This window comes from Pongo pygmaeus, chromosome 14, assembly GCF_028885625.2.
Source record: "Pongo pygmaeus isolate AG05252 chromosome 14, NHGRI_mPonPyg2-v2.0_pri, whole genome shotgun sequence".
NCBI classification, from domain to species: domain Eukaryota; kingdom Metazoa; phylum Chordata; class Mammalia; order Primates; family Hominidae; genus Pongo; species Pongo pygmaeus.
In genome coordinates this window covers 120,531,187-120,553,622 of record NC_072387.2, presented here as the reverse complement: position 1 = coordinate 120,553,622, position 22,436 = coordinate 120,531,187, and the positions used below count along the sequence as shown (strand labels likewise).

At 48.4% G+C, this 22,436-nt stretch overlaps 1 protein-coding gene across 2 annotated transcripts in view; it reads left to right on the top strand.

Moving 5' to 3' along the window:
• The first annotated feature begins 313 nt into the window (after nt 1-313).
• The window catches only part of RAB20 (RAB20, member RAS oncogene family), a 37,571-nt gene continuing 15,448 nt past the window's right edge, over nt 314-22,436 (top strand). Inside the window, exons 1-2 of one of the 2 annotated variants that reach the window (XM_063651146.1) lie at nt 604-736; nt 20,060-20,197. In XM_063651146.1, coding sequence (XP_063507216.1) covers nt 20,161-20,197 — 37 coding nt within the window. In that variant the 5' untranslated portion in view covers nt 604-736; nt 20,060-20,160. Of the gene's footprint in view, nt 737-20,059; nt 20,198-22,436 lie in introns of both variants that reach the window. The other variant, XM_054447362.2, reaches the window with a different exon arrangement.

Here is a 22,436-nt window from a genome sequence, read left to right as displayed (position 1 = left end):
CGGAGAAGCAAATCGACCGCAGCTGGAAAGGCGCTGGGTCGAGCGTGAGAGGAACACGGGTTTTACCTAAGGGAGAGTGGAAGAGAGAAGGGGGTTCCCCAAGGGCCCCGCAGCCAGGCTCCTCGTACCGCAGCCCCGGCTGTGCAGAAGCGGAGAGGCGGAAGGTGCTCTCCGAACTTTCATTTTCCACCCTCCAGCCTCGGCTGGAGAACTCGGATTCTTGTGAAAGGGCGAGGTCCAGCAGGGGCGGGACGGGGACGGTGGGCGGAGGGGGATAGGGCGGGGCCGGGGCGGTGAAAGGGCCCGGGGGGCGGGGGCGGGGCGAGGCCGCCGCGGTCCCGGCCCCCCACGGGGGCTCCGGGTTCTGCACCCAGCTCCTGCCCGGGCGCGCACACGCGCTTCCTCTCTTGAGCTCCCGGGCGTCCGGAGGCGAAGGTCCCGGAGCGTTCACGAGAATCCGGGTCCCAGCGAGTCCGGGGTCCGCTCCTCCAGCTGCGCCCCGGGCGCACGAGCCGGCCAGCCTCGGGGAGAGGGCGCGTGGGCGCTGGGGGTTCTTACGGGAAGATGAGGAAGCCCGACAGCAAGATCGTGCTCTTGGGGGACATGAACGTGGGGAAGACGTCGCTGCTGCAGCGGTATATGGAGCGGCGCTTCCCGGACACGGTCAGCACGGTGGGCGGCGCCTTCTACCTGAAGCAGTGGCGCTCCTACAACATCTCCATCTGGGACACCGCAGGTGAGGCCGGCGCCGCATGAGCCACAACGCCCTGGGGCTCCGCCGGGGACCGGGGGCGCGGGGCTTCCAGCAGGGCACTCGGCCGCGCACAGGGTCCCGGCCTCGGACAGCAAATGCCTCCTTCTCGGGGTTTCCCACTCGTCCTCCCTTGCTGGTTGGGCTGAGCTCTGCCTGCTCAGCCACTCAGTGACCTCAGCGACAATCCAGGTTGCAGAGAACCCGCTGGTCACTTGTGTACCTAAGCCGCCTTTGCTCCCGAGCCCCGCGTTCCTGCTCTGCCGCCCTGGGAACCAGAGACGCTCCTCTGTGAATCTCCTTTGAGATTCACTTGAGGGGTGAGCAGAGCTGGTGTTATTAGCCCCTTTCTAAGAAAAAGTAAAATGAGGCACAGAGTGTTCCCCCCTGCTGGGTGTAGTCAGGAGAGAGGAAATAGAACTGGAGCCTCTGGACCTCTCAGCCTGGAGCATATCTGCCTTTTACAGTTAATCTTCTGCTTGATCTTGGCTCAGATACGTCATATGGGTTTGGGTTTGGAGTGACTTCCGGTGGAAGCATTTTTAAGATAGGTAATGAGTTATTTTTATTGTGTAGTATTTGTGACTTTTCAAAAGTGTAACTTAGAGGATCTCAATGCAGGCTTTCTGTTTAACTTTGGAAAATAACACTGGTGATTGTAGCATTGCAATGGAATATATTTCCTTCTCCTTACAAAAGAATAAGATATTGTAAGTGAATGAAGAAACTGGAAATAGTGTGACACATTTTCAATGAGTGAGTTTTTAGAAGCCTGAAACTCTGAAAGTTCTGACTTCTTTTATGTTAGCATTTTAAAAAGTCATATACCCAAAGGCCCCGTCCAGAATTCTTAAATTGCCATCTTGGGTGCAATTTATGCTGAATAAACAAGATGATAATGAATTCTCTCTTTAAAACTGAATTAACGAAGCTCACAGAGGTACTTGCAGTTCTCCCCCTCCCTTTTGCCTTTTTTGATGCTTTTTTATTATTATTATCCCAGTTAACATCGTGACTAATTTATTGGCAATCGTCTTGTGAAAACAATGTCCCCCAGGTAAAGAGGTGCATTTCCCTGATCTTTGCTCAACTCTGTCTTCTGCCTCAGGCTGCAGGATGAGGTTTACTGAGCTAACTCCCTCACACTGAGCATTTGGTAATGTTGGAACGCATGCTGTAGAAGTCAAATCGAACCCAATTCATGAACCCAATTTGCTTTTGTACAAAGTCAAATTGAACCCAATTTGCTTTTGTACAAAGCTTTGCCCCTCTGCTGCTTTTGCTGGCTGGCTGGGATTTACTGCTGCCCTTGGTTTACAGGTAGCAAGGTTAATGCAGGAGTGTTATTGGGGGACCCAAACCGAAACCCCTGTAGTGGCCACCGTTGGAGGCGGACTCTTAACACACGGCGTGTTTCTGGAACAAGAGCTGCCCTGCAGTGCTAGAACGGCCCCTGCATCAGAGGGAATGAAGTAGCAGTTTTGTTTCGACTGGCCTCTTGCTTCTTCAGCACCAAAGACATGATGCAGCCGGAATCTTGATCACCAGAGGATTTTGCAATTGTGCTGATGTGATGCCCTAGATGTCTTGAAGCGTTCCTGGGGGGCAGCAGCTCATTTCCTGGCATCCGAGGCTGCTGCTGCTTGTTCGAAAGATCCTAAGGGTGAATTACTAGAGCTCCTCAGAACAGAGAGTGGCCAGGCCCCTTCTCCACATTCCTGACTTCCTGTGTACACACTCAGGCGGCCCTGGCCCAGAGTTGGCAGGGACACAGGGCACCCTTGCCTGCCTCCTCAGTGGCCTGTGGCCTGACCGGGTACTTGAAGGGAAAAGAGAGGTAGGAACAGATACCTTTTCTATAACTGTTGGAAATTCAGAATTTAACTTTTAGGGGACCCTATTCTTTTCCTTCTTTTGTTTAGCTCCTAAACTTTCCCTCCATCCCACAGACATTGCTTTTCAAGTTGTTTTTGTTGTAATTGTCATAACTGAGGCAGAATGATAAGGACCAGCCGGAGGAGGAACCATTTTGAAAGCTGCTTTTAGCAACACAAGGCAGGGTGGGCTGGGGTGGGGGCGCAGGTGTGCAGAGGGCGACAGGATGTTTAATAGTAAAAACGATTGCACGGGGGTCAGCGTACACCCAGTGCCTGGCTGCTTGTAGCGTGCAAGGCAGGCAGTGGATGGAGCCGAAGAGGGGGAAGAGAGTTGGCAGGGCGAAGTGCATCACCCTATTCCATTGACACAACAGTCCTCCAGAGGGAGGTGTGATTATTTGCACGTTAAAGATGGGGCCGGGCGTGGTGGCTCATGCCTGTGATCCCAGCACTTTGGGAGGCCGAGGTGGGTGGATCACAAGGTCAAGAGATCAAGACCATCCTGGCTAACATGGTGAAACCCCATCTCTTACTAAACATACAAAAATTAGCAGGGTGTGGTGGCGCACACCTGTAGTCCCAGCTACTCGGGAGGCTGAGGCAGGAGAATCGCTTGAACCAGGAGGCGGAGGTTGCAGTGAGCCAAGATCGTGCCACTGCACTCCAACCTGGTGACAGAGCGAGACTCTGTCTCAAAAAAAAAAAAAAAAAAAAAAAAGATGGGAAGACAGGGCTGCGTGGTGGCTCATGCCTGTAATCCCAGCACTTTAGGAGGCTGAAGCGGGTAGATCACCTAAGGTCAGGAGTTCGAGACCAGCCTGGTCAATGTGGTGAACCCCTGTGTCTACTAAAAATACAAAAATTAGCTGGGCATGGTGGCCGGCGCCTGTAATCCTAGCTACTTGGGAGGCTGTGGCAGGAGAATCGCTTGAACCCTGGAGGCGGAGGTTGCAGTGAGCCAAGATTGCGCCATTGCACTCCAGCCTGGGTGACAAGAGTAAGACTCTGTCTCAAAAAAAAAAAAAAAAAAAAAAGGGAAGACAGCAGAAGTTAAGTGGGATTTAGACCTTGGTTCATCCAACTCCAACTCACCTTGTCTCATTATGCCCTTTTAGGGGGCACTTGCCACTCCCAGCCCTTGTTTAATTGGGCACACAGATGTGGAGTGGTTGCTGTGCATAGGTGGGTACATCCAGGGAACAAAAGGAGGTTGCCCAGCGAGGAGGCAGAGCCCTAGAAAACATGCTGCTGTGCTCCTCTGTGTCGTGCGGTTGCTCAGGACAGCCTAAAGTGGTGTTGCCTGTTGGCAAATATAAACTGAGCTTCCCCGGTGCCGGGCACTGTTTGGGCCCTCGTTCTACAGCAGTGAGCAGGCTGGCTGGCCGCTGCCCCGCAGGCTCTGGATTCCAGAGGAGGGGGAGAGGCAGGCAAGAAGTGAATGGTACAGCTTCACATCTGATCGTTGCTCTGAAGAAAATACGACAGGCTGATGAGAAAGCGGCTGGTGTGCCCAGCTCAGACCTGGTCCCCAGATCCCTGGAGACAGAATGCTCTCCGCGTTTGTTTTCCTTCCCTTCTCAAGGCCGTGGCCTGGCGGCCGGGAGGCAGGGGGAGGGGAGGCATTACCTGACTCACATTTGCATTCCCAGCACCTGGCCCTTGAAGAGCCAGCTTGGAAGGCAGCGGGGAGCCCAGACTTGAGCCGCTTCCCTATGCCGGCATCCAGCTCCGGCTGCGCCTCTGGGGACTGGGTGTTGGAGAGAGTGAGTGCATTTCGCATGTGGGATGGATGCACGTCTGTGGGAGCCTGAAGCCAGGCTGTGACAGATAGAATAGTGGCCACCGCAAAGATGAGACATCCTGGTCTCTTGAGAGTCCTTCTGAGGCACCAGCAGAAGGTTACGTGGCCACACCAGGGCCTCCTCCCCAGCACAGGCGTTCCGGATGGTGGGCCTCCTAGTGTGAGCCTCCCAGCAATCTGCCTGACTGAGGACTTCCCACATCACCAAGTCCTGCTCCTCTTTGTTCGACAGTTCTTCCCTCATCCTGTCTGTTCTTCCTCATCTTAATATAAACAGCAAGAAAAATCCACACCTTCAACACTTTGCTTGGAAATCTCAGCTAAATATCCAACTTCATCACACATAGTTATGCTTCCCTCACAGCTGTGGGGCACGACTCAGCTGAGCTCTCTGGCACCACATCCTCACTCCTCCAGCTTCTGATAACACAGTCCTCATTCCGACCCCAGGCTTCCACCTGTAATTGGCTCCTTCTGGCGGAGGTGTTCACTACGAGGATGCAGGTTTTCTCTGCTATGCTTCTCGCTTCCTTCTGATTCCTCACCAGCAGGGCTGTTCATGTGCACCTTCCTGCCAACCATCTGTTTAGGCCAATCCGGGCTGCCCTCTCATGATCCTCAAATCCTCCCAGATCTGCCATTGCCCAGTTCTAAAGCCGCTTCCATATTCGTGACAGCCTCTCTCTGCTCCCAGTTCCAAAATCTGTGTCAGTTTCCTATTGCTGCTATAACAAATTAGTTACTTAAAACAACACAGATTTGCTGGGCATGGTAGCTCCTGCCTGTAATCCCAGCACTTTAGGAGGCCGAAGTGAAAGGATTACTTGAACCCAGGAGTTCAAGACCAGCTTGGGCAACACAGGGAGACTGTCTCTACAAAGAATAAAGAAGTTAGCCAGGTGTAGTGGTGCGCACCTGTAGTCCCAGCTACTTGGGAGGCTGAGGTAAGAGGATTTCTTGAGCCTGGGAGGTTGAGGCTGCAGTGAGCCATGATCATACCACTGCACTCCAGCCTGGGCAACAGAGCAAGACCCTGTCTCAAATAAATAAATCAATAAAAATTAAAACCATAGATTTATTGTCTTTAAGTAGTTTGGAGGTCAAAAGTCCCAAATGAGTCTCTCACTGGGCTAAAGTCAAAGCTTGCAGGATTGCATTCCTTTCTGGAGACTGAAGGGAGGAACCTGTTTCTTAGACTTTCCTGGCTCCTGGAGCCTGCCTGATTTCCTGGTTTTATCCTCTCTCCGAAAAGGCAGTCAGGTTAGGTCTGTCCTACACAGCATCCCTCTGAACCAGCCCCTCTGTTTCCCTCTTCTAAGGGTTTAGATGACCCCTGTGATTTTGTGGGATCCATCCTGGTCCTTGTTTTCAGGGTGGCTGACTGGCAGGCTCAGCGTCCCTCACCCATGTGATGTGGGCACAGTTTCTGGAGATCAGGGCATCTGCTGACCACAGCTGTAGCTATGACTGTGTCACTTCCTTTTGCATCAGGCTCCTCCTGTATAATGAGGGAAGAAAGGGGCACCTGTCTGAGCATTGTTAGGAGTCAGCAAGTTAACACTGGCAAAGTTCTCAGAACAGTGGCCAGAATGAAGTACCACGTGAGTTCTGCTAAACAAACATTGTCTCCTGGCCTTGGGTACCTGTCACTGAGATTACACCAGCAGGCATGTTACAAAGGGAGGAGGGAGGCTCAGCTGGGCCCCTAGCCAACAAGTCTCTAATAAATGGGGAGGCCACGGCGAGGGGAGGGAAGGCGGGGGACACTCGCGGTGGCCGTGGTAAAGAGTGAGAATAAAAGTCGCCATCTGCCACCCGAGGGCTCAGCAACGTGGGAGACCCGGCCATATTGAATTTCTTCCTTTGCTGTTTGGAGTCGAGCAGGGGCCGGCTGATGACTGGGTTCACCCGCAGAAGGCACAGGCTGATTCACGTTTGCACTTCCCTGGCGTCCTCTGCCCAAGCTGCGAGGAAATAGTTCCTCTATCTGTCCCAACTAGAAGTCTGAGCTTTGGCATGAGCCTTGCAGACCCCAATGTTCTTGGTGCCAGAACCCCAGGATGGGTGGACGGCAAAGATGTGGAAGAGAGACGGGCCCAGCCTCTGGCCTCTTTAGAGGATGCTGATGGCTGAGCCACCTGAGAAGGGATCAGGGTGCGATGGCCCTGGAATCTGTGTGACAAAAGGCAGGACTGAGAAAATGGGGGGCTCTGTGGTGTGGAATAGAGAGGACTGGAGCCCCAGTCCCAGGAACTGTTTGAGTGTTGGAAGATTGTCACATGGAAGAGGAATTCAAGCCTCATTTGAGTTCTGCTCTGGCGCATTAGAGTAGTTAGGGGTTTGTAGTGGGAGAGCAGGTGTGGCCTGTGTGTAATGGGACAGGCTGCCTCAGAAACTCGTGCTTCCAGCACTTACAGTAATTGCCGCTGTATGTGGGTTCCTGCCACGTGCCAGGCGCTATGCAGGCTCCATACTCCTGGGCTACATCCTTTTCACAAGGCTCCTCCTGGGAGGCGTCAGCGTTGCGGTCCTACAGACTGGGAAGCAGCATCTTACAGAGGGGAGGTGGCTCCCACAGTCGCTCCCTGACACAGTGCCAGGGCCACTCATCTTCACAGCTTGGTCTTCCTTCCCTTGGGAACCCAAGGTCTGGATGCTGCTTGGCTCAGGACCTAGAGTACAGGTTTCTCAGTGGATCAGGTCCCTCCCTCCCAAGCCGAAATGCAAGGATTTTTCAAGGAAAGGCTCGTGATGGGTTTAGGATCTCAGGTTCTCCAGGCCCTCCCTGGCCTCAGAGGTGCTGTGAACCCAGGCTGGGCTCTGCAGCGAACGAAGATGCTGCTTTGCTCATGCAGGCTCTTTCCTAAGCCCCAGGCAAGATTCTGAGCAGTTGGTTTAAGAGCTTTCTCTTTACTTGAACAACGCAGTGCAGCCCAGGAGAGGATGCTGGAGTTTCTGGTTATGAAATCTTGGTGCCTGGGGGAGGGAGAATGTAAGTGCTCATTCCCGTGAAGTTAGCTAAGAGATTGGCCTGCATCCTGTGAACTACTGTCTGTCCGAGGCAGAGCCCAGGTGGCTTTTGTGAAGGACAAAGGTGGCTTGTGGGTGAAGGTGCCGAATGAGAGGGAGAGTTCAGCTCTGAGGACTGCGAGCCCCCACCTCTCTCCTTCCAGTCCACACAGAAGCCTCAGCCCCCAGCCCCATGACAGCTGCTCCTAATGGAATGGGGTGGAGGCTGTGTTATATGTGTTGCTGCTTCAGGTTGGAATTGTGATGATGCTGTGGGTGGGCCTGGAGAACAGCTCTCTTTGGCAGGGACCCCATGGGTGGCTGAGAGTTGGCACTTTTGACTCACGTATGAAGACTGCACATTTTTTAAAAGCTTTGAGAGATTGGTGCAGAAGTGAAAGCACAGCCTGCAAAACACATGGAGCCAGGGGGATTTTATTTATTTATATAATTATTTAATTTTTTTGAGACAAGGTCTTGGTCTGTTGTCCAGGCTGGAGTGCGGTGGGGTAACCACAGCTCACTGTAACTTCAACCTCCCAGGCTCAAGCAATCCTCCCACCTCAGCCTCCTAAGTAGCTGGGACCACAGGTGTGCACCCTTATTTACAAATTTTTTTTTCTTTTTGTAGAGATGGGGTCTTGCTACGTTGCCGAAGCTGGCCTTGAACTCCTGGACTAAAGTGATCGTCCTACCTTGGCCTCCCAAAGTGCTGGCATTCCAGGCATGAGCCACCGTGCCCAGCCAGGAGTCAGATTTTAGCTGGCTTTCCTATTACATTAGTTTCTATTTTAGCCTCACTCAGGAGAGGCTTCTGAGTGGTTTTTGAGGCCTTAATATGGTGACCCTCAGCCTGACAATTAGTGTTTGTGTGACTGGGGACCATTTGGTCAATTACATGGTCTTTCTACAGATCCGGGGGCTGACGCGGGCCTGCTGCTGGTTGTTGTAAATAAAGTTTTATTGGCACAGCCACATCCACGCACTTAAATGCATTGTCTGTGGCTGCTTTCACCCTGTAATGGCAGAGTTGAGTCATTGCAACAGAGACCAGATGGCACCAAAAGCCAAACATATTTACTATATGGCCCTTTGCGGAAAACATTTGCTGATCCCTGGTTTAGGTTGTGTAAAGGAGATAATGCATCTCTGAAAGTCTATTCCCATAGGTGTAGACACTAATAAAAAGGTTTAACATTCAGCAATTGTAGGACCCCAAGATTCAGTTCAACTCAACAAGCAGCTCTCAAGTTTCTACTGTGTGTGTCTGCTGAGCTAGAGTGGAGTGAGGGTGGATTTAAGATGAACACCAGCTCCTACTGAACAAAAGATCTTGGAAGAAATGCCAGTTAAGGTTTGTATCTGGAAGGTCGACCTGCAAAACCCCAGGCACATGTGGGTCCGCATGGTCACCTCTACTGAGGACTTTGAACAGGTGCCTTCTGGGTGCAAGGCCTCATTTGTAGAGTCCCTCTGCTTTATTGACCAGCAACAGTGGCCTGAATATGAATGTGGGTATTAAGATAGGGGGAAAGAGAATTAATTGATTGTCCTGGCCTCAGCAGGGGTGGACAAAGCGACATTCTACTCGGAGATTGCAGAGCACAGTGGCCGCTTGCGAGCAGTATGCGCTGGGAGGCTCAGCCCACAGCCTCCTGGAGTGGCGCCTGGGAATCCCGGGGTGCTAGGGGACCTTGCAGGCTCTTTAGTGTGCTGTGGTTCAGGAGAAACTTAATTAAGGTCAACTGTGTTTGTTAACGAGCACCTGAGTCACACTGAATGCCTTTGGGAGACAATTTCATGCTTTGTTATCTTTAAGCTCTCTGGAGAAATAGAAAATTTGATTTATTTATTTATTTATTTATTTATTTATTTATTTATTTGAGACGGAGTCTCTCTCTGTCCCCCAGGCTGGAGTGCAGTGGCGCGGTCTCGGCTCACTGCAAGCTCTGCCTCCCAGGTTCACGCCATTCTCCTGCCTCAGCCTCCAGAGTAGCTGGGACTACAGGCGCCCACCACCACGCCCGGCTAATTTTTTGTATTTTTAGTAGAGACGGGGTTTCACTGTGTTAGCCAGGATGGTCTTGATCTCCTGACCTCGTGATCCGCCTACCTCAGCCTCCCAAAGTGCTGGGATTATAGGCGTGAGCCACCGCGCCTGGCCCTATTTATTTATTAAAAAAATTTTTTTTTTTTTGAGATGGAGTCTTGCTCTGTTGCCCAGGCGGGAGTGCACTGGCACGATCTCGGCTCACTGCAAGCTCTGCCTCCTGAGTTCAAGTGATTCGCCTGCCTCAGCCTCCCAAGTAGCTGGGATTACGGGCACCCACCACCATGCCTGGCTAATTTTTGTATTTTTAGTGGAGACAGGGTTTTACCATGTTGGTCAGGCTACTCTTGAACTCCTGACCTCAAGTAATCCACCCGCCTTGGCCTCCCAAAGTGTTGGGATTACAGGTGTGAGCTACCACGCCCGTCTTATTTATTTATTTATTTTTTGAGACAGAGTCTTCTTCTGTCACCCAGACTGGAATGCAGTGCTGTGATCTTGGCTCACTGCAGCTTTGACCTCGTGGGCTGAAGCAGTCCTCCCACCTGTCAGCTGGGACTACAGCACCACCACGCCTGGCTAATTTTTGTATTTTTTTTTTTTTTTTTGTAGAGGCAGGGGTCTCAGTATGTTGCCCAGGCTGGTCTTGAACTCCTGGGGTCAAGATATCCTCCCTGCTTGTTCTCCCCAAGTGCTGGGATTACAGGCATGAGCTACCATGCCTGGCTGAAAATTTATGATGCCAGATCAAATTGCCCTTCTTTCTGTATTGAGACTTCATATAGCATCCCTCTCCAAGAAAAATAAATTTTGTACAAACATACACACATGTGCACACACACATGCCTAAACAGGTGTTGATTCTTAGGATAATGGATTCATCACTGCAATGACAGAGTTCCATGGTCCAGCTGGCCGCGAACGCTGGCCCAGGCAGGTTCCAGCTTCGTTTCAACCCTGGCTTCCCTGGTGCTGTCTCTTCTGCACCTCACTGAGGGGTCTTTCTGCCAGGCCTCCTGGATCTGGTCACCTTCCCTGCTCAGAGCCCCTCCAGCACTCCCCAGCTTATCGCTCCTCTTGTCTGCCTGCTGGCACCTGAGCCCTGATGCACGATTTGCAGTTTGTCCTGTGTGCCCTGTCTTCCCTCTGTTCTCACAGGTGCTTACAGAGTCTCTGGCAATGCCCAGCTTGAATTTTATCCCATCTTTCAGTGAAGCATTTGTTGGTCTTTGTAGCAGAGGGAAGAATTCCTCCTTCCACCAAACTGCTACAGAGTGACCTTGCACCCCATAGTACATACTGCTGGTTGTCTCTTTTTCTTTCCTTGGATTTATAAACTCCTTGGGTTTTACTCACTTGGAGTTTCCCTTAGAATGTAACGTTTTCCTCTGTGGTATTTTTGAAACTAAGTTGTTGCTGAAGGAAACTTTTGAAAGCAGTGGGAAAAATTCACAGAGTGACATTAGCAATTTCATTTTCGTAGTGATGTATTGAGCCTGAATGATAAAATTAGTGTGGAAATATCACTGTCCTGAGTGCTGTGATACAATAGGCCGTTGTGTGTGTGGTAGGGAGCTGTGGGTCCGGGGCATTAATTATATGGTATCCTAAAAAACTTCTCTAGTAGCTCTTGATTTCTTTTGAGTTCAATATCATTACAAATCTATTAAAAAGACTAACACACCAGAACTGTGCTTCTGGGAAGATGGAAAAGATGTGTTTTCCCCTACTCTTCCCTCTAATTACAGCCCAAAACCTTGGATTTTATCTTAAAAGCAAACATAAGACTCTGGAAGGTGGCAAGGAGAAGGCAGATCCACTAGATACCTCGGGAATGTGTTTCAGGAAAAAACTCTCAACCCGAGTTTTTCCTCTGCTCTCACAGCGCCATAGTCATCATTGACCCAGGAAACTCCTGTGACCAAAGGTGCAGGGTTTTTCCCACACAGCGAGCAGTGGACACCAGCTGGGTGTCTTCCAGTTTAATTCCGACACTATCCACCTGGAGGTAGCGTCTCAGTCCCACAAGACCACCCCTTCCTTCCCCCTAGTCGCAGTTCCAGGCATCTGGAATTTCTGATCCACCGGCTTCAGGTGGGGGTTCCCATGACCCCCTCTTTGGGTTCAGTTAATTTGCTGGGAAACTGTTGCTTATGTTTGTTTACTAGTTATTAGACAGGATATTGCAAAGGATACAAATGAACAACTGCATGAAGAGACACATGGAGCAAGGTCTGGAAGGGGTGCCACGGAGTTGGGGACCACGGAGTTGGGGTGCCACAGAGTTGGGGTGCCACGGAGTTGGGGTCCACGGAGTTGGGGTGCCACAGAGTTGGGGTGCCACGGAGTTGGGGTCCACGGAGTTGGGGTGCCACAGAGTTGGGGTGCCCTTGTGGCATGGGGGTGAGTTCTTCTTCGCCTTCCTGTCGGCCTCCACGTGCTCGGCTTTCCGGGAGCTCCCTGAACCCTGTTTTCTGGGCTTCTTATGGAGACTTCATTGGTTGTCTGTGGTTGAGGCATGGACATCATGTCAAAATGTGATTGGAAAGGCCGGGTGTGGTGGCTCAGGCCTGTCATCCCAGCAGTTTGGGAGGCCGAGGAGGGTAGATCACTTGAGGGCAGAAGTTCGAGACCAGCCTGGCCAACATGGCGAGACTCTGTCTCTACTAAAAATACAAAAATTAGCTGCGTGTGGTGGCGCGTGCCTGTAGTCCCAGCTACTCAGGAAGCTAAGGCAAGAGGGTCGTTTGAACCCAGGAGGCAGAGGTTGCGATGAGCTGAGATTGTGCCACTGCACTCCAGCCTGGGCAACAGAGCAAGGCTCCATCTCAATTAAAAAAAAAAAAAGAATTTAAAAAAGTGTGATTGGATAAAAAGGGTACAATCTAAGCCTAGCAAGGCCTGTCTGTTCAGGTTCCCCAGGCCTCTCTGCAGCATTCCCTCCTCTAGGGTATGGGGCAGGACCCTCTCTGGAAGGAGGGTCTAATGACCCACAATCAGATTAGAGTCCCGCCCGGGCCAGGTGAAAGGAGAGCAGGAGAAGGTCAGAAAGATTTTGTTCCTGAGGCCTAAGGCACCCAACATTATAGCAAAAGACTGTAGCAATGGCTATAAGAATCATGAACTAGGAACTGTGGATGAAAAGACACAGTGGTGAGTTCCCTGGATTCCAGATTCAGGGCTGAAGAAGCTAGAAATTCAGAAATGCCAAAGGGCACAGGCGAAATGAATCTGCATTCAAGAATTCAGCTTTTGTCTGAAATATTCCTTCCTGCTTAACCGAAGCTGATACAAATCAACACACCTAACTTTTAGTAGCTTATATTCTAACACAGACCAAGCTAAGCTTGTAGCTCCAAGCAAAGCATTTCGTAAATATTTGCTGATTTGTTTTGTGGACTCACAAGATGTTGATGGCAACTGATGTCTTTCCTCCCTCTGGCCTGGCCGCTCTCCACACACTGGTCTTAAGCCTCTGAAATAGCTCAGCTCCCTAGTGCTAGGGTTCTGCAAGGAAGTCAGGGTCGTGTCCTATGAAAAACTGGCCTGGGAAGTTTTGAATCATCACACACATGTTCAGGCCTCTGGGTTCTGCAGGGACCCAGTCCTTACCTTGCTGGAGCCCCTGGGCTGTGAGAGTAGCAGGTATTTATCGTACTTCTGGGTGCCAGACATCACACTCAGTGCCTTCTGGCATTGTCCGTTGTTCCGGCATCCACTTTGTGTGCTTGGTGTTATCCTCACCTCTCAGTGCAGATGAGGAAGCTGAGGCCCAGAGAGCCTAGGGAGCTTGCCCCAGGTTGCACTCCAGGTTGGGGAGTGCATATTTGAGGTGGGTTTTTTTCAAAGTCCACCCTTCCTGGCACTGAGCTGGTTAAGAGGCTACGATGGAGCCTGGACCCCTCATATTGGAGCAGTGCACACCGACAGACCCCGCATAAAACAGGAACAGAACAGACCTAACCAAGGAATCAGGTGAGCCCACTGCGCTACCCTGGTGCCTTCATGAGGATGGAGGCAGGTGAGACTGAATTGCGGACATTTCTAGAGTGAGAAGAGTTTTTAGTGTTTTTGTTTTTGTTTTTTTGAGACAGAGTTTCATTCTGTTGCCCAGGCTGGAGTACAGTGGTGTGATCTTGGCTCACTGCAACCTCCACCTCCCAGCTTCAAGCAATTCTCCTGCCTCAGCCTCCCGAGTAGCTGGGACTACAGGTGCACACCACCACACCCAGCTAATTTTTGTATTTTTTGTAGAGTTGGGGTTTCACCATTTTGGCCTGGCTGGTCTCGAACTCATGACCTCAAGTGATCTGCCCACCTGGGCCTCCCAAAGTGTGGAATGACAGGCGTGAGCCACCGTGCCCGGCCGAATTATGGTATTTTCTAATCTATTATTCTGCCTTGCATTATTTAAAATTAAAAGAAAAATTGTTGGATCAAAAAGATACAGCATTCTAACTGAAGTTGCCTTGAGGATAACAGTGTCTTTTATTTTTGTATTCTGTTGACCAAGTTTCCTATTTATATTTTGAAAGTTCTTAATTTTATTACTAAGAGCCTTGACGGCATAAGGAGTGGCTCTGGTGGTAGCTACACAGTTATAGAATACCTGCTATGGGAAACTTTTTGCTCCAGGTTATATCTGAAATGCTTACCTATATTTTAAAGTAAGTGTTTAGATACAAAGAATAAATGGGACAGCCTATTTGCAATACTGTTGTGTAGGCTGATTAGCCAGCATTAGCTTGTGGGGTTATGCAGGCTTCCCAAGACTGAGGTTCCAGTTTGCAGACTTTGGCCTTATATTATAGCTTTGGCCTTAAATTATAGCTGATGCTTCCACAACACTTAGTATGTGCCAGAGGCTGTGCCAAACGCTTCCCCATTTTAGCTCCTTTAATCCTCTCTGGGATCGTAGCAGGTAGCAGGGTTGTTCTCCAGGAAGTGGTGGAGTGGGGATCTGATCTGGGCAGACCTGTCCGAGGGTTTATGCACTTAATCTCACCAGCCTGCTGCGTCCTTCATAGAAGTGACTTGGGTCCTAAAGTGAGAGTGGAACCGGAAAGGAATTGCTCCAGGTATGCGTTCACTCACACAACGTAATAAATGTACGTCGGGCTACGTTCTGTGTCGTGCATGGGGTGCCTGTGAACTAGAGAAGTCCTGCTGCACCCAACGGTAGTAAATGAAAAATACTTTCAACCTGTGGCCTGTCTCATCACTAACGAGATCAATGTATTAAGATTCCTGTTAACGCTTTCCCCATGTAGAATTACACGCACTTCATTCACATAGGAAGCTTGTTGCACCTCGTGTCTGAGATGCGCTTTCTCATTTATGCAGAGCCAGCTGATTCAGTGTGTTTGGGTCAGGGGTCCGTTCCCTTCCCTGACCTTGGGTGTTCTAGTTCAGGACAGTCTGGTTGGAGGAGGCGCCGTGTAGACCGCTGTGATTTGGCACAACAGTCAGCTTCCTGGCCTTGACTGGTGGCATTCCAGGCTTCTGACATATGAGTCCTTGAGCAGGAAGAACACTTTCTATTGTTTGTGGTACAAAAGTTCAGCTTGGCCAGGCGTGGTGACTCACGCCTGTAATCCCAGCACTTCGGGAGACTCAGACGGGAGGATCCCTTGAGGTCAGAAGCTAGATACCAGCCAAGGCAACATAGCGAGACCCTGTCTCTACTAAAAATTGAAAAAAAATTGCCAGGCATGGTGGTGCATACCTGTAGGTTCAGCTACTGGGGAGGCTGAGGTGAGAGGATCACTTGAGTCTGGGAGTTTGAAGCTGCAGTGAGCTGTAACTGCACCACTGCACTCCAGCCTGGGCAACAGAGTGAGACCCTGTCTCAAAAACAAACAACCCAAAAAACAAAAAACAGAAGTTCAGCTTGTACTGTTCACAAATGCTCCAGGTCAGTTAAGATTTGTGAGTCTAGGCGTCACCCAGCGCCATGCCATGACACACGCTTAGTGGCCCTGTCACACAGACCAAGGGTGGCCTGCAGAGCTGCTGAGTGCTTCAATAAAAAATGAGGCATTTCTACTTAGAAATGGAAGAGTCGTGTGTAACCGTGCTTCCTTGTGGGCTGGAGCTGCCTTTCGGGACGCTACCGTCTCATGGCGTAACTTGAAATGACTTATGTTGCCCAAATAGGTGAATTTAGGGTTGTACCTCTTCCTCACAGCTGTATTTGGGATCAGCAGGTTTTCTTTTTAGATGAATCAATTGGAGCACTTTTAGAAAACAAAATGAAGATATGATCCTGTCTCTGAGTCTCAGTGATCTCTTCTTAAAACTGTAGTAATAAACCTTATTTCCGGGGACAGTTATGAAGCTTAAATAAGATGACAGATGTGCAGGGGGCCCAGCATGGTTCTCAACTCTCAGTAGTGCAATGTCATCTTCTTTCTCCTGGCACATCAGGGGTTCCCTTAGCCTTTGTAAAGGGTGGTAAGGATTAAATGGCTGAGCCTTTTTTTTTTGGTGCCTATCTCATGGGGTTTCTCTGCTATGTGAAGGAATCACTTTCAGAATTATGGATTGGAATGGCTCTGGTTGGACATTGACTTTTCATCTGCTTTGCTGTATGCTTGGTCCTGGCTTCTGAGTGAAGACTACAGGATCCATGGTGTTTCTGCGGAGTCAGATCATGCAACAGGAATGTAGAGCTCAGAAAAGTAAATGCAACATTTTCCCCCACAGCAAGGCTCTGTAGTCATTAATTGCTTAATAATAGAGAACGAAGGACTGTAAAGAGGTCCTTAACATTACAGGGCATATTTTATAGACTCCTATTTTGCCCTTTTTATATGTTGCTTTGTATTTCCTTCTTTTTGAGGGGGAGTGCAGGAATTTTATCATCTTCCCGAGGTGGCACTGATGCACTTCTCTAGACTTGCCCAAGCTCTGGGGGCCCATGTGTCCACCTCAGTCACCACGTCAGCACAAGGATCTCCAAGCTCCTTCTAGTTTTAATATCCTGATGTGTGTAGAGTGAACACTCAGTGAGTGTGAACTTGCTCATTCATTTATTCAGCACTTTTTGGAGGACTGCCCATAAATCAGATGCTCTGCTAAGCGTGGGCAAGTGGCAATAGACAGAATACACAGCCCAACTGGGGAGACCGACCACAGACAGAGCATTCACAATACGATTTCTAACATGTGCTGTGAGGAAGAGTAGAGGGTGCTAGGATGGGCACTAGTTTGGGAGACCTAATATATGTATTTAATAATTTTTAAATTTTTGTGAGTATATAGTAGGCGTATATATTTATGGGGTACATGAGATGTGTTGATATATGCATGCAATGTGTAATAACTGCATCGTGGAAAATGGGTATCCGTCTCTCAAGCATTTATCCCTTGTGTTACAAACAGCCCAGTTACACTCTTAGGTATTTTTTAATGGAGACTGTGTTAGTCCGTTTTCATGCTGCTAATAAAGACATACCCGAGACTGGGAAGAAAAAGAGGTTTAGTTGAACTTACAGTTCCACATGACTGGGGAGGCCTCAGAATCATGGCGGGAGGCAAAAGGCACTTCTTACATGGTGGCAGGAGAAAATGAGGAAGAGGCAAAAGCAGAAACCCCTGATAAAACTATCAGATCTCGTGAGAGGTATTCACTACCACAAGAGTAGCACAGGAAAGACTATGCCCCCATGATTCAATTGCCTCCCCCTGGGTCCCTCCCACAACACGTGGAAATTCTGGGAGATACAATTCAAGTTGAGATTTGAATGGAGACACAGCCAAACCATATCAGAGACCTACTTGAGATTTGAGGGTGTGTGGTGCATCACTTTCCCTCGGTGAGATGCTTTGCCTGTGTTTCCACACTCACTGTGGCACTCACTCCTCTCTGGTTCTCCATGTGTCTTCCTAGATGTCACCCTCCACAGGCTCCGGTATTCCTGTCTGTCTATGCCACACGTCTCTGTGCCTTGACTTCTTTGAGTTGGTTATGACCTAGGTCTGGCTCCTTCACTGAATGAGTTTAATGTGTCTATTTTTACATCTGTATTAGAGTCATGATTTTGCCCTGTGTGGAAAATTATTTTTTAACATGTATCAAGGTAGAATTGCTTTAAAATCCCACTCATAGATTCAGTGCAATCACTATCATAATTCCAATGGCATTTTTTACAGAAATAGAAAAAAAATTCTAAAATTTATGTGGAACCACAAAATATCCAAAATAGCCAGCAAAATTCTTGCTCAATTTTGAGCAATAATAAAGCTGGAAGCATCACACTGAACTGACTTCAAAATATGCTACAAAGCTATAGTAATCAAAACAGCATGACCTCAGCATGAAAACAGACACATTGACCAATGGAACAGGGTAGAGTGCCCAGAAACAAATCCACACGTTTACTGTCAGTTGATCTTTGACAAAGATGCCAAGAACCTTTGGGGAAAGGACAGCCTCTTCAATAAATGTACCAGGGAAACTGGATATCCATATGCACAATGAAACCAGACCCTTGTCTCATACAATATACAAAAATCAGACTGGGTGCCTGTAATCCCAGCATTTTGGGAGGCTGAGGCGGGTGGATCACTTAAGGTCAGGAGTTTGAGACCAGCCTGGCCAACATGGTGAAACCGCATCTCTACTAAAAATACAAAAATTGGTCGGGTGTGGTAGCAGGTGCCTGTAATCCTAGCTACTCAGGAGGCCAAGGCAGGAGAATCACTTGAACCTGGGAGGCGGAGGTTGCAGTGAGCCAAGATCACACCACTGCACTCCAGCCTGGGTGACAGAGTGAGACTCCATCTCAAAAAAAAAAAAAAAACAACGCACATTTGATTAAAGATTCAAGCATAAGACCTGAACCTATAAAACTATTAGAAGAAAACATAAGAAAAAAGCTTTGCAGTATTGGTCTGGCTAATGATTCCTTTTTATGTGACTCCAGAAAGCACAGAGAACAAAAGCAAAAATAGACAAATGAGATTGCATCAAACCAAAAAGCTTCTGCAGAACAGAAGAAACAATCAACAGAATAAAGAGAGAACATCCAGAATGGGAGGAGATATTTGGAAAGCATACAGCTGATAAGGGATTAATATCCAAAATATATAAGGAACTCAAACAACTGAGTAACAAGAAAACAACCAGATTAAACAATGAGCAAAGGGCCAGGTGCCGTGGCTCGCACCTATAATCCCAGCACTTCGGGAGGCTGAGGTGTCAGAGGATCACTTGAGGCCAGAAGTTCAAGAACAGGCTGGGCAACATAGTGAGACCCTGTCTCTACAAAAAAATAAGAAAAATTAGCCAGGCGAGGTGGTGCACATCTGTAGTCCCACCTACGTGGGAGGCTGAGGCAGGAGGATCGCTTGAGCCCAGGAGTTTGAGGTTACAGTGAACCAAGGTCACACCACCGCACTCCAGCCTGGGTGACAGAGTGAGACTTTGTCTCTAAAATAAAAATAAAAAAAATAAAATGAGCAAAGGTCCTGAACTGAATAGACATTTCTCAAAAGAAGACATACAAATGGCCAACAGGTATATGAAAAAATGTTCAATATGATTAATTGCAGAGAGAGCCAGGTTAGAAGTACAGTGAGCTGTCAGGTCACACCTGTTAGAATGGCTGTCATCAGAAAGACAAAGGGTAAGTGCTGGTGAGGATGTGGAGAAAAGAGAACCCCGCACGCCACTGGTGGGAATGTGAATGGGTATGGCCATGGTGGATGACTTGATGGTTCCTCAAAAAATTAAAACTAGAACTAAGAAATGATCCAGCAGTCCCACTGCTGGGTATCTCTCTAGAAGAAAGGAATTCAGTATTTCTCAGAGATGTCTGCACTCCCGTGTTCACAGTAGCCAAGATACAGAATCAACCTAAGCTTCCACTGATGTGCACGGATCAAGAAAATGTGGTAAATATACACCATGGAGTACTATCCAAGCTTAGAAAAGGGAGAAATCCTGTTGTTTGTGAACCTGCAGGACCTCATGGTAAGTGAAATAAGCCAGATACAGAAAGACAAATACCACATAATCTCACTGATGCCTGGCATCTGAACAAGTTGAACTCACTGAAGCAGAGTGGAATGGTGGTTACAAGGGGCTGGCAGATGGGTGGGGAGAGGGAATTGGGGAGTTTTTAATCAAAGGCTACAAAGATTCAGTTCTGCAGGCTGAATAAGTTCTGCAGGTCTAATGTAGAGCCCCAGGCGGGGGACTGTAGTTAACAGTACCATGTCATAGGCTTGAAACTGGCTAAGAGGGTAGAGTTTAAATGTTCTCTCTGCACACCCATGGTAACTATGTGCAGTGATAGATGTGTTAATTAGCTTAATAGGGGTAATCATTTCATAATACATCAAAATATCATGTTGTACATCTTAAATATGTACAAATTTTGCTTGTCATTTATACCCCCAGTAAAGCTGAGAATAAAATAACAGCAAGTGTTCTGATTAAAAACAAAACAAAACTCGTCATCCTGCACGTTGTGCACATGTACCCTAAAACTTAAAGTATAATAATAATAAAATTAAAACAAAACAAAACAAAAACAAAACCAACAAACACCCTTATTATTTGGCAGTTCCTTCCCCAGGCTGTTTGCATCCTGTTCCTGCTGATGGTGGCCGCTGGTTACTGTCTCCGTGGGTGAGCATCTGGGGTCTCTGATTCCAGGTGTGTGAAATGTGGACACAGATAGTGGGGAGAAAGAAATGCAACTGTGAGTACGTGTATGTGTGCATGGCATGTACGTGCATGTATGTGAGTGTGTGTGTGTGTGTGGCTTGACACTCTGCCTGGCACTTGAAGTAAACTCCCAGTCAGCTAGCACTTAGGGAAGTCCCTGGAAGGAACACTGACTTGGTTAAAGGGACCAGATCCAGTTGGTGCAGGGACGCTGAGGAAGCTGAGCCCCAGGCAGGCGAAGGACTGTGGCCCAGATAATTCCACTAATACCAAGATTAGGGCAGGCAGTTCCCTGCTAACCTGGCTGCTTTTCCTGAAAAATGAGAAGTCAGAAGGAATGGAGGAAGTTTTAAATACTTTCCAAAGTAACATTGTCACTGGAACTCTTCTAGTGAATCTTGTGTTAATGAGAAGATAAGAACCTTTCAGGTGTGCCAGTGTGTGTTTTAAAGCTAAATCTGTTATATAAGTATATTTGCCTGTTTCTGTTGATATCGGAGTATTAAAGAACATCTCTTTGAGTAATTTGGTTTTGTCATTGAACTCTTTTTAGTAAATTCATGTCTGAAGAGTGACGTGATTTGAGAACTAAGCGTCTTATTGCTTTACATGCGTCATTTTTCCAGAAGCCTCGTAGTGAGCCACAGGTGGAACTACTTTACCTGCAGTTAATGATTTGAGTGGTTCATATGGCGTATGACACTTGCTTTATTTTTAGTTTATCCTTCAGATCATCAAGCAGAAACAACAGAAATGACACATGCAGATTTGGGTAAAAATGCATTGATGTGGCCGGGCATGGTGGCTCACGCCTGTAATCCCAGCACCTTGGGAGGCTGAGGCGGGCGGATCACCTGAGGTCAGGAGTTCAAGACCAGCCTGGCCACATGGTGATACCCTGTCTCTACTAACAATACAAAAAATTAGCCGGGCGTGGTAGCGGGCGCCTGTAATCACAGCTACTTGGGAGGCAGAGGCAGGAGACTCGCTTGAGCCCGGGAGGCAGAGGTTGTAGTGAGCCGAGATTGCACCATTGCACTCCAGCCTGGTCAACAAGAGTGAGACTCCATCTCAAAAACAAAAACAAAAACCAAAAACAAAAAATGCATTGATGTATGTTTAAATGTGAAAAACCCCTTTTCCTGGAATACTTCTCCTCTGCCTCATGTGTTGCAGTTCTGTTAATTGGAAATAGTTTTAGGTTTGGACTCTTATTTCAAAAAGGAAAAAAGCTTCATTTCGCGGGCAGGGGTTTGGATGGCTGTCGGTCACTATTTGCTAAGCAGTCCTGGTAGTTGAGTCTCTGGATGTAGACAGTCATTAAGCAGGACTGCAATACTGATTTTTATTTTATTACCAATATAAACTCTTGGACTTGCTAGACTAGAAAAGTAATCATCCTCTTTTCTGTTATAAAGCACAGCTATATTTTTGAATGCCCTTTAATTGTCATAGATTATTCAGAACAAAATTAAAGCAACTATAAATGCAAGCAACTACATTGGATTACTGAATTTGAATTATTAGCTTATTTAAAAAATAAGGTTACCTAATCACCTCCTTTCTTCCTGTGATTGATTAATTTGTCTTGAGGTTTTAGTTCTTTCTTCTGGCAGAAAAACATTACTATTGGAGGGGTAAGATTGTTGTCAACTCCCACAGTCATATCCGGCTGCTGGATGTTGGCTCAGAGTATTTTCTTGGTACAATTGAGCAGAGTTTTCATGAGATTTTTCCTGGATGGCGACAGGTAACCATCGTGGGGCTCTCGCCTGGCCAGGGACAGTGGAGGAAGCTTGGTCTCAGAGTAAGAACGTGAGGGAAGTGCACAGCTGAGCACCCAGGACGGTTCTTTCACAGTCTCGCCCCTGCTGCCTTGCTGGGAGGTAACAGCCGTCCCCAGGGAGCTGGTTTTCTGGGAGTGGGTTCAGGCATTTTGCTCTTGATGCATATCTTGAGTTTTGGGTTTGCTCAGCCCTTCTTTATTTCTTTTTCTTTTCTTTTCTCTCTTTTTTTTTTTTTCTGAGACAAGATCTCTCTCTGTCACCCAGGCTGGAGTGCAGTGGTGTGATCATAGCTCACTACAACCTCTGCCTCTTGGGCTCAGGTGATCCTCCCACCCCAGCGTCTGCAGTAGCTGGGACCACAGGGACGCACCACCATACCCTGCTAACTTTTGTATTTTTTGGAGACAAAGTCTCACCGTGTTGCCCAGGCTGGTCTTGGACTCCTGAGCTCAAGCAATCCTCCCTCCTCTGCCTCCCAAAGTACTG